The following is a 13033-nucleotide window of genomic DNA, read 5'->3' on the forward strand; positions in this document are numbered from 1 at the left end:
GTCATAATCTTAAAATTGCCTCAACAGCATCCAATGTCAGTGAAAAATCAGCTGTCTTTTTGGTCCATGCATATTTCATTCAAATGTCCATATAATCCTGACAAAATGGCGCTCAGGGGGGGGGGAGGGGGGCATAATGTTTGACAAACATCTCTTTTTTATTTTTAATTTATGATGTTATTGTTTTTAATACTTATATACTTAATGAAATCTGTAGCGTGCTCGCCAAATGGGTATAACCCGATGGCGAGGGTAAATAAGTTCACCCCCGCCCCCATGTCGTCTGTTTTGTCTAGCACGTCATATTTCTTCAAATGCATATGAAATGAACGTGTTTATCATATAATTTCTACTTTATTTATACTCACGATTTTTTCTAATTTACTGCTGACAATTTAACTTAAATATGAATTCTACCGAAACCACAAAATACAAATATGAACGAATCGGTCGGATCTTACAAAATATCTAATTGTTATATACATACAATACCAGCAAATGTTATTGAAAAACCAAATAGCGTATGCATTTTAACAATACGACAGATAAAATATTGTATTAATCTAACTCAAATCAGATAACATTAAACACAAAACATCCTGGTCTTACAAATAACCATAAAGTAATGTAAACACATCCGTATTAAAATGACTCAAAAAGGTAGCGTGAGGTAATTACTTTTTGACGGCTGTTTTACGCCTTCGTAGTTACCATTGTATTCTTGGTAGTATGATATAACAAAAATGTGTTTTGTTGAATCATTTAGACCTCCTCACATTCACTGCCGCTAAATTAGTATTTTTAAGTTTGCTTGTTTTCTCTCGTGGTATTGTATAACTTGATTGTAAATAATACAATATTAATATAAATGAATAAATAAGACTGAAGGAGTAAAACATGAGATATTGTTTGTAATATTGATGTTCAAATATGCCTTTTTTTCATACTTGTATATTGTCCATAAAATAAAACAGTCATATGTTTAGAAAAAGAAAATGAAAAATTCGGTAGTATTTTAAGGCTCTTGCTTAAAAAAAATATTATTAGGAAAGTGAATTTAAGTTTAAAATTAAACATCCCTTCTAAGAATTTAGTTTTCTGTGTAAAGTTTGGACATGATTTTTAAACAGGAAAAGAATGTGTGTTTTTTACAAAAATATTGTTTCTCTTAGTAGTTTTTATTTGTAAATATTTATTATTTATTTCATGGGCTGTTTATTGTAAAATGAGTTTGCATGTTAAAACTTCATATTTGGGCAATATTGACATGTTTTGTAGACAGAAGGGTAAACTAATGAAAAACAAAGGCAATTGATCTTGTGATTAAGGGGCATCATGAATGGTGAAAACACAAATTAATTCCTCTACCATTTCAAGCAGAATGTTATTTACTTTAACTGAATATTTCGTATCCTGTAACACGCTTATTTTCAGCGGAAAACTTTATCCAATGGAAGCTTTTTTGCAACCAATTTATTGCATTTCTTTACACTCTTGTCAAAATTAAATTCCTTCTTTCTTTTTAGCCGGATTTTTCATAGAAAAATTATGGGTTATAGAATGGCGAAAACCGGGCGGGCGGGCTGGCGTTAACAATTCTGCGTTAAAGTTTTCATTTTATGTAATAAAATCAAGAGTTTTTATCCAATGGTAATTAAACTTGGTCAGACTATTTGTCGGCATGTTATCTTGAATATATTTGAATATGGGTCATCCCGGGTCAAATTCTAGGTCACTAGGTCACATCTTAGGAAAATCATTCCACATCATAAATTCGACAATTTTTGTCAAATCTTTATGAAACTTAGTCAAAATATTTGTCTTTATAATATCTTGAAAGTTTTTTTTAATATGGGTCATCACTGGTCAAAATCTAGGTCACAAGGTCAAATCTTAAGAGGAAGAATTCCACGGCCATAAAAAATTATTAATTTTTGTCAAATCTTTATGAAACTTGCTCAGAATATATATCTACTTGTTGCCTTAAACATTTGTTAATATGGGTCATCTCAGATCAAAAACTAGGTCACTAGGTCAAATCTTAGGAAATATTTTCCTGATGTCATAAAAATAAAATAAAAATGAAACTTTTACATTTTTTTTCTCCAGGATATCTTAGTCACATTAAAGTATAATAGATTTTCAAGAAACTTTTACATTTTTTTCTCCAGGATATCATAATCACATTAAAGTAGCATACCGGTAATTTACAAGTTTTGTCCTGCAGGATATTGATTTTTTTTTTCAATTTTCATGACATTTGGTTACTTTACATACATACACAGTATAAATATGGGTCTTTTTGGTTAAAATTCTAGGTCACTAGCTCAAATCCTCGGTTTGCAAAATTGCAACGTCAAATAAAAATCCGGCTTTAATGCGGCGTTGCCGCATTGGCGTCTTGTTGTTCATGTGATATTCATTAGCTTTCGCTTGATTGAATGATCGTCAATAGCAAAAAAGGAGATCTGTTGAAGTCATTTCGACATTCATAAGTTTTGAAGTTTGAATTCATGCTGATGTGAACTAAATCTTATGGGTGGAATTCTGATGTTCATGAGCTATATAGTTTCAAGCCATTGTGGTGTTTGAGACTAGCGAAGATCTAGTGAAGTCATTTTGATATTCAAGATTTTGGTATTTGAAGTCATGCTGATGATTTGAGTAGGAAGAAGTAGATCTATTGATTATTTGGATATTCATGAACTCTGTAGTCCAGTTCATGCTGGTGTTTATAAATTTCTGAGAAGTAGCTATGTAAAGTCATTCTGATATTCATGAGCTATACAGTTTGAAGTCATGCTGGTGTGTTTATGACTAACAAAGAAGTAACTCAATTTAAGTCATTTTGGTATTCATATGCTATGTCAGTTAAGCCATGCTGATGTTTTTGACTGGCTTATATATAAGCAGTATGAATAGTTGTAAGTCATAGAAAGCAGATGGTGTCATCATTTCCATGGTTGTCATGCTGGTTACTACTGGTCACTACTACAATTACTGCTGGATAAGAAATAGATAGAAGTCAGATAAGATGGAAATCATTCTAATATTGATGAGCTAAGTAAATGGAAATCATGCTGCGGTTAATGATTTTTTTGGAGTGGATGGAAGTTATTCTTAAATTCATGAGCCAATCAGATGGAAAACATGCTGGGGTTAATGATTTGTTTAAGAGTGAATGGAAAGTATTCTGATATTCATGAGCCATTTAGATGGAGATTTTGTGCTTAGGTTAATGATTTGTTTTAGAGTAGATAGAAGTTATTCTGATATTCATAAGCCATTAGTAGATAGAAATCTTGGTGGGGTTAATGATTTGTTTAAGAGTAGATAGAAGTTATTCTGATATTCATGAGCCATTAGTAGATAGAAATCATGCTGGGGTTAATGATTTGTTTAGGAGTAGATAGAAGTTATTCTGATATTCATGAGCCAAGAAGATGGAAATCATGCTGAGGTTAATGATTTGAGAAGATTGAAGACATTCTGATATTCATGAGCCAAATATGCTGCAATTAATTATTTGTTTAAAATAGATGGAAAGTCTTCTAATATTCATGAGCCAAGTAGATGGAAATCATGCTGGGGTTAATGATGTGTTTCGAGAAGATAGAAGACATTTTGATATTCATGAGCCAGGTAGAATGAAATTGTGTTGGGGTTAATGATTTGTTTAAGAGTAGTTGGAAGTTATTCTGATATTCATGAGCCAAGTAGATGAAATCATGCTAAGGTTAATAATTTGTTTAGAGTAGATGTAAATCATACTGGGGCTAATGACTTAATTAGAGAAGATGAAAAGCATTCTGATTATCATGAGCCAAGATGATGGAAATTGTGCTAGGGTTAATGCTTTGTTTAGAGTACTAGATGGAAGTCATTCTGATATTTAAGAGCAAACATGAACATTGTGCTGGGGTTGATGATTTGTTTAAGAGTAGATGGAAAGTATTCTGATATTTATAAGCAAACTAGATGGAAATCATGCTGAGTTAATATCCTTTGGGTAGATGGAAGTAATTCTGATATTCATGAGCCATTTAGATGGAAATCATGCTGGGGTTAAAAGATTTGTTTAGAGTTGATGGTAGTCATTCTGATATCTATGAGCCATGTCGATGGAAATCATGCTGGTGTTAATGGCTTGTTTTGAGAAGATCAATGAAAGTCATTATTATACTTATGAGCCAAGTAGATGGGAATCATGCGGATTAATAATGTTTAGTGTAGATGGAAAGTATTCTGATATTCATGAGCCAAGTAGATGGAAATCATGCTGGGGTTAAGGATTTGTTAAGAGTACATGGAATGTTTCTGATATTTATGGGCGAGGAGATGGAATTTGTGCTGAGATATTTATGAGCTTTTGAAATATCTAACGCCTTAAATGATTTCATTGGGATATTATGTTTTGGGACCGGATTTGGTTATTGTTAATTTTAATGCTGCACTGACACCTTTTTAACCAGGTTTTCACATAGTAGAACCTGGTTATTAGAATGGCGGGCGGGCGGCCGGGCGACGTCAAACTCACCTATGAAACTGAATAACTTAAGTAAGGATTGACATATCTTGAACAAACTTGGTCTATAGAAAGAGTTTACGGGTACCTTTCAAGGGATTGCGTTTGGGGTTCCTAGGGTCAAGGTCAAGGTCACTGTTACTATAAATAGAAAAACGGTTGAAACTGAATAACTTTAGTTAGGATTGACATATCTTGACCAAACTTGGTCAACAGGAAGAGTTTATGGATACCTTTCTTGGGTTTGCGTTTGGGGTCCCTAGGGTCAAGGTCAAGGTCACTGTTACTAAAAATAGAAAAACGGTTGAAACTAAATAATTTTAGTTAGGGATGACATATCTTGACTAAACTTATTCTATAGGAAGAGTTTATGGATACCTTTTATGGGATTGCGTTTGGGGTCCCTATGTTGAAGGTCAAGGTGACTGTTACTTAAAATAGAAAAACAGTTGAAACTGAAAAACTTTAGCTAGGGTTGACATATCTTGACCAAACTTGGTCTATAGGAAGAGTTTATGGATACCTTTCATGGGATTGCTTTTGGGGCCCTAGGGTCAAGGTCACTGTTACTAAAAATAGAAAAATAGTTCAAACTGAATATCTTTAGTTAGGGTTGACATTTCTTGACCAAACTAGGTCTAAAGTTAGAGTTTATGGATACTTTCATGGGATTGCATTTTGGGTTCCCTAGTTTCAAGGTCAAGGTCACTGTTACTAAAAAAAGAAAAACGGTTGAAACTGAATAATTTTAGACAGGGTCTACATATCTAGACCAAACCAGGTATAAAGGAAGAGTTTATGGATACCTTTCATGGGATTGCGTTTGGGGTCCCTAGATTCAAGGTCAAGGTCACTGTTACTAAAAATAAAAAAATGGTTGAAACTGAATAACTTAAGTTAGGGTTGACATATCTTGACCAAACTTGGTCTATAGGAAGAGTTTATGGATACCTGTCATGGGATTGCATTTGGGGTCCCTAGGTTCAAGGTCACTGTTACTAAATATTAGAAAAACAGACACAGGCTGAAGTTCTTCTGTCAATTCTTAAAAACCTGGTTTCGTCGCATTGCGGCGTTTCTTGTTTATTGTTTGTCTTGGAACAAGCCATTTTTTTGCAAAAATCCATGGAAACAAGTGATATAAGACTGCTGACAAAAAATTAAATCGTTTTATGCAGTTTTCTTGAACAGTTAGTAACAGTCTAAGCCATTAAACATTAATTTTCGAACGAAAATATGCAAATCTGCGATCTGATCTTTTGTCAGCAATCTTTTATTATTGGTTTGCAGATATTTACGCAAAAATTTGCTCTTTCCAAGACAAAAAATGAACAAGTTGTATAAACAGTAAATCTATGAGAGTGCAGCTTTAAAAAAACTCATTTATTATATATATAACTTTACTTATTAATAATGATTATTTATATTTCAAGTTATTGTATATTTTGTAGACTATGGTGGTCATTATAAGAGCTGATGTCAATAGCATGCTATGGTGATTTATAAAAAATGTTTCTTGATATCATTTTAACTTAAAAACTAGAAATAAGAAATATACATGCATATCTTGATTAGTTAATGAAATTGCTATTCACTTCACCATTGTATTAACAATGCTGTTATTCATCATTATAAGTTTGAAATTAAAGCTAATTATTAACTAAAAATATGATGTTCAAGATAATTGCAGTATAAATTATTGTTGTTTAAATAAATTATTTTATTGTTTTTCATATAAAATAATTTAATTGTTTTTCATATATAATGAATGTGACTAAAATTTTACCCAAACCCCTGTTTGTGATATGTATATTAACAAAAATATACAAAGAATATAAGATGTTCTATACACAACTCAATTTTCAAAAAATATTAGAAAAAATCATAGATTTTATCATCTGTTAGTTGATGTATTTAAGTATAATTAACATTGCAAGTAATAAATTGCGATTAAATTTTTTAATAAATAAGATTCAGTTACAACCCTATTGCGCAAATGTATTATAAAATATCTTCAATTTTTCAGGCAAAACAGTCGTAACTGACTGTTACAACCCTTTTGCGCAAAAATAAATTTAGAAAATTCCTCAATTTTGGGTGCAAAATGGTTCTAACTGACTGTTTTACTAATATCTCTCTTAGAAATTGAATGCAAGGTGTTATTATGATTTATTCATGAAAAGTACAAAAAATTAAATCCATAAAAAAAAGAAGTGAAAATGATAGGAACAAGGAAAATTAATCAGTTTTTATGCTCTCCTGAACATTTTTCAAAATGTCAGTTACAACCGTTTTGCGCTAAGCCCGCGATATATTTAGTTTTAACAAAAAACTTGTTCGTGCAGTATACTTGCATAATATTATTTCACTGTTTTTTTCATTACGGATATCTTGTTTCACCCTGTTTGAAATGCATATTTGCTGCAGAATAAAACTATAAAGTTTTTCATTTGTTTGCAATGCATATCTATAAAACAAACTTTATTTCTTAATTGTGTATAGCTAAAATACAAATTGTCAAAAACAAAAATTAATAATTATTCTGAAAACAATACTGATGAGTCCTACTGAATGCAATTAAGACATTCCTAGTAATCAACAGTTTGAAACTCGGAAGAACGAAACTAACTGTAAGTCATTGTTTAACATAGTATTAAAAACATAGTATAAAAAGAGGGTCAGTTTCCTCAGCATTCATAATCCACCTAAAATGGCAAACGCGCTTGTAAACATACGGTTCATTGAGAATAGCAGAGGAGGCCAGACTTTAGTTCTAAATGCCTACAATGTACATGTACAGCCTGAAAATCAGAAAACGTGGGAACCACTACGACAATGAAGGTCCACGCACTACAAATCATGTCAAATAGCGGTTGGGAAAGTGGGAACACACCTTGAAAACGTCGTATTTCATCGAGGTTAGCTGTGATCGGTTACGATTCTTTTAACGTGGTTTACACTTGTTTTGTTTAGATCGATTGTAATGAAAGCTGTTAGATTATAGAATCACTCTAACACGCTCGAGTCCTTTTCCTGGCAGAAATCAGTACAAATGCAATTTGGAAGGGTGAAAGATAAGACATAGGTCATTTGCGTGACCAAATTCGAGCCTTTATGACCCAACACCTATGTCTAAAGATAGGTATGTCAATTATCATCGAAGGAGTCCTTCAGTATCCATGTAGTATCAATCACTTTTTTTATAATTTCAAAACATTGAATTTTTTTGCAAAATAATAAAAAATACAAGGGCATTTCACAGAAGTAGTTTTTGGTTTTCCGGCATTAACCTGTATTTTTCATTGTATCATTAACACGCATCTCGGCGGCTCGTTATGATTGCCTGAACAAATACCGCAATTAAGATTTCCCTAAATCACTATTTATACCAACTTTATATTTACGATGTATAAATATTAACTTTCAAACAATACGATAATTCTTATAATACGACCCCTTGACTCAGTTGACTGAATGATTGTACTACACTTGGTCTACGTTATTAAAACAAAGGAAAGAAAAAAAAACAAGGCTTAACATAAGTTATTTATTGATGTTATAATCGTAAGTGCAAATACAAAAATATTCCAAAAAAAGTACAATGCGAATATTGCGCAAATAAAGGGATGGCATTAAAACATAAACACATGATCAATAAATTTGAAAAGGTGTTTAAAAGGTAAATATTACATAATGATAAAATAATGCAACACTCTCACAATGCTAAAAGATAAAGCATAAATCGCAAACGTGCAGTCTGAAACAGTTATGATTTATAGTTCTTAAGTGCCATATATATGCATTTCAAGGGTCAGTTTGACATTGAACTGGCACGATGAAGACATTTCGGAACAACACCTATTACATAAAGGTTATCAAACGGCAAGTGTCTCGCTTTTGGAATATAGCGCTAATGTTGACATAGCCTCGGGTTATGTTATTGGTCTCTCATACTTTGTATATAGTAAAAACTCGCTATGTCCAAGTCGTTGGGGCTCGGGAAATACTTCGATATATCAAACATTCGATATAACCGAAATACAAAACACGTCTAACTAAACTTATTACATTCGAAAAAAGTTCAACATAAGCAAAACATCGAGATAACAGCGTTCGACTGTATTTACATAAGGGGTTCCTATGTATTATACTTCATATAAAGGTTAGGCGAACTTATTCATATTAACTATCCATTTGAATAGAGAACTGTATCAGCATAATGCATAAAAAGGTAACATATTTTATATTCATAAATATTTACATACATACACTAACATAACTTATAATAAATGGTGCAGATTTACGAAGTTCACTATAAAAGCGTATATCACGAGTCGTTATAATGTCTTAAACTTGGGGCACAGATACAGAAGTAAAAATATGATTACTTTTTTACAGAACTTCGTAAAAACATTAAGAGGACGAAAAGGAGATATAGAAAACAAAATGAGTATGTTTAAAAAATCAATGTACATGTTCATAGCAAATTTAACTCAATAACATAGAGAGTGAATCAATTATTTCCTGATCTAAATTGCCAAAAATACCTGACGACAACAAGTAATAGCAATTGAGGAGGCTGATTCCTTTAGTGAGAAGGGTTACAAAATTCGAAGCTCTCATTTTATGGGCCGATTTTGGGCGCTAATTGTAATTCGGTAAGCAAATTTGGCATATTCGTTTTATGTAACTAATGGTATTTATTTATAAATATAATTAGGATGGGATCATTTAAGTTACAAGTACTCTGTGTTCTCCGCTGTATCAATGAAAGCGTTATTTGTTTGACCAAATTCTGTCTCATGATGCCCATTCGCAATCACCGTCATATCTATTTTCTTTTCTACATTTTCTGACCATGTTTCTCCTGTACTCGACCCAAAGATACTGAGAAGTGTTGGAATAAATAAACAACCGACAAACAATGATACCACAATGCTTGAACCCAACCCTTTGAAAATGGTTATAAATACAAATGATTCATTGGTGAACATAACCATAAGGCCAAGTAATGTTGCAAACAGCGTGTTAAATAATGAGGAAGTTGTCTCGACTAATACATTATAGGTTCTGGAAGCGATATCAGTGCCTTCTGACTCCAAATACGACAGGTGACTATAGACAATCACATTGCAAATGTAGGTTGCACCAAATATTAGAATGATTGAACAGACAGACGTGATAGAAACGTCAAGAATATTGATTAAACCAAATATTCCTACACAAGCGACAACATACCAAATACAGGTATAAACTGTAAGTAAAGGGTCTCTGCATATTAAACCCATGGACACGCAAGTCACAAGAAACTCAATTCCCATAAATACAAGTGTTTCCCAAAAGGCCTTTTGATAGGAATCAACCCAAATAAAGTTGTGGGAATAAACAAAAAATACTAGTTCACCTAGAACTGCTTCATTGCCGATCTCCGAATGCAATTTGATAATATCTTGCTTAGGCCTAGTTTTCAGGTAAAATCGAAACGACTGGATTTGGGATCCGTCTTCGCTAAAAGCAACGTCCTGTTTGAATTCAGGAAACATAGACAAAAAACTACGCACTGACGATGCAAAATCGTGCGATCTATTCTCGTGAACGGCGTTGATATATTTGTCAAACCAAAAAATTGTCTCATTACTAAGAATCGCTTCCTTCGTATTAATAAATATCTCGAGGCTACTTCGCACAGATTCACAGTTTTCAACAGTGATTTCGGATCTACGTTTTGTGGCAAAAGTTATGAAAATATGATCAGGAAAGTATTTTTCATTTAAAATATTGTAATCGTAAAAATAAGACCCTTCTTTTATGAAACTTTCATGGTAAATATCGGCTCTTGTTTGAATCGCATGGTATATTGATACTCCGAGAAAGACAACACAAATACATGTTGACAATATTTTGCAAGGCAAGGAAAGAACTGCTCGAGAGAGAAAGAATGTAGGAATCTTCTGTAACGTGCTCTGTGTGTCTCTATATGACCTAGGTGGACGGCCAGTACAGCAACACCTAAAGCATGAACTTCTTTCTTGAACATTTTCGTCGTCGGGCAAATTAATTTTTCTGCATGTGCAGCAATGGCGGTTTGCATCGATGCGTTTTTCATGAATAACCAAACACCCAAGGAACATCGTCCAATGATTGATATAGGAAAAACACATTGTCACCACTGAAAAAATAAACATCATAAAGCAATTATATATCTGTTGTAACAATGGCAGTAAATGGTGCACTTTCCTTTATCTATAACACAATTCATGAAAAAAGTCGCATTGTTTAAGATGGTTCTTTTGTGATTGTGCTTTCGTCTATTGTTTAACGCATTTAATGTAATATGACTTGATTAGTTTATGATTGTCTGGTCGGTCGCTTAATAATAGCTCAGTCATTCGTCTGCAAACCATTCATCTGACAAGTCTTATCAGATGTTTCTGCACCATAGTTTATTACTGAATTTTTTTTACTGAGTTACCTGTGTACAGGCAGACTAGTCGAGTTGACTTGTAGCTTGAGAAAAGGCCAGCAACTAAAGGTACGGTAGCGGTGATTGTTGCCGCACATACAGAAACTGTACTTTCACGGACAGTCTGTTGAATGCGAGTCTTGGCATCAGGAATGCCCGAGGTTCCAGCCAGTTTCATCAGTGTGTACTGTACATTGTTCACCTGTAAAACTAAAACAGTACCAAGGTTGCTAACTTGCTGTTGAATTGCATGGCTATCATTCAATACTGCCTTAAAACTAACGATTGATTTTGTGTTTAGATGTATTTCTGTTGAAAATGCAGATAATGGAACAGTTATGCATAGTTTTCTAGGACCATCATCATAAGTTTCTTTGATATCGTTTTCCTTAGAAAGGTGGAAACATTCAATTGATTACAATAAATTATCACCTTTTAAAATTAAATTAAAGTAAAACTTACAAAGTGCAACTAATGGCATCACTCCAGTCATATTCGTAAAGGGAACACCGCAACCAGACAAGAGACCCCATGCGCCCATAACACTCAAAGGGGTGACAATCAGTCCCATTCTACCGACATGTGCTTGCTTGGTCAAGCAGTCGCCGCCCGAAAGAAGGAATCCGCAATATGTCATAAACACAGTAAACACTAGACCGAAATATCGAATGTCTATGTAAGTGTCCGAATTGAGGCGATCGTAAAATGATAATGATGTGCTGAACACGAAGCCAGTATTCTCAGAGGTAAGAGTTGTCATCGTTTGAGTGAATTTATCAAGCCAAAGAGTCGATTCTGCAAGGCGCCCCTCAGTGTCCTGTCTAAGGAAGATAGACATTTTGATGTATGTATTCAAAACACGTTCTTCTTTGGTCATTGACCGAAGATTCGTCGTTGCACTCGTGTTAGTTACAACACATGTTCCATTCCAGGTTGCACAAACGCTTCTCATCCGTGCGTTTCGTTGGTACAATGTAGATGTCTCGATGCTTTCAATCCGGCTGAAAACATCTTGTACGTCACTCCAATTTAGTGGAATCGAACTGTTTTTGCTGTAAAGTATAATGTCCGCCTGCAGACTTGGTTTTATTGTGGTATGAGGTATAAAGCTCAATTCAGATTGATTCGAATACGTTTGAACAATGTCACTTTCCGTTTTTTCCGTTTGTGTATTCTCTGGTAAGTACAAATCTTTAATGTCATTGTTCAGATTTAACGACAGAAAACAAAGACCAAAAAGTGTTTGAATAATAAAACTTGCCAGAACTATCGGCCATGGATTCTCGAAGACGAACGTGGACACTTTGTCGAAAAATCTGTGAAAACATGATAATTTGTATTTCATTATTATTAATTTATTGTTTTCCCGTATATCAAACACTTAAATTATTGAAACACCCGGTTTGAACTTTTGCTTAACCAAAACAGTATTCTCTCACAAATGTAAAATTATCCCACCTCGATAGAATGATTAGGCGTGTACTTTATAATTGCAGTTTTGCTCCGCCCCTTATTTGAAATGCTACCAACGGGTTGTTGATTAAATTTCACATTTTTTTTGCACGCAGACATAAGCGGGTACCAAGAAGGGAAGAAAGAAAAGAAGTATTAGGTTATTTTCTGAAATTTTGCTGATGTAACGCCTGCGCAATTTACGATCATACACCGAAGACGTGATCGCATTGCGTATATAATTGGTTTATTGAGTTTTGTTAAAATCCCCTTCGGTTTTCGCAGTGTTTAACAATAACAGTGTTTATACCTGCTAGTTTCTAAAAACATTATAAAGATTAATGACTCATATCTATCGTCTGCAAAACAAATCGAAAATGCATGTTGCATACATGCGTTCAAAATAGGGATGGTAACGAGTAGTAAAATTGGTACTCGAGTACCCGGACCATCTTCCGATCGAGTACTCGATTACTCGGATGACTTGAATTTGTTTTTAGGAAAGACAAGTTCGTGCACATGTATCGTTCATGTACATGTATATTGTGCGTTGACCGCCATTTTCATCTTTAAATATGAGAAATTAGCTGTAA

General features: G+C 33.5%; 1 protein-coding gene across 1 annotated transcript; it reads right to left on the reverse strand.

Moving 5' to 3' along the window:
- Nucleotides 1-8752: 8752 nt before the first annotated feature.
- On the reverse strand, nt 8753-12717 carry LOC128242873 (uncharacterized). The gene is made up of 3 exons (XM_052960273.1): nt 11451-12717; nt 10998-11198; nt 8753-10694 (listed from the first exon to the last, which is right to left on the reverse strand). Exons 1-3 carry the CDS (start codon nt 12331-12333, stop codon nt 9262-9264), a joined length of 2517 nt encoding a protein of 838 aa, XP_052816233.1. The 5' UTR covers nt 12334-12717; the 3' UTR covers nt 8753-9261.
- Nucleotides 12718-13033: the final 316 nt, after the last annotated feature.

This window comes from Mya arenaria, chromosome 8 (assembly GCF_026914265.1).
Source record: "Mya arenaria isolate MELC-2E11 chromosome 8, ASM2691426v1".
Classification (NCBI taxonomy): Eukaryota; Metazoa; Mollusca; class Bivalvia; order Myida; family Myidae; genus Mya; species Mya arenaria.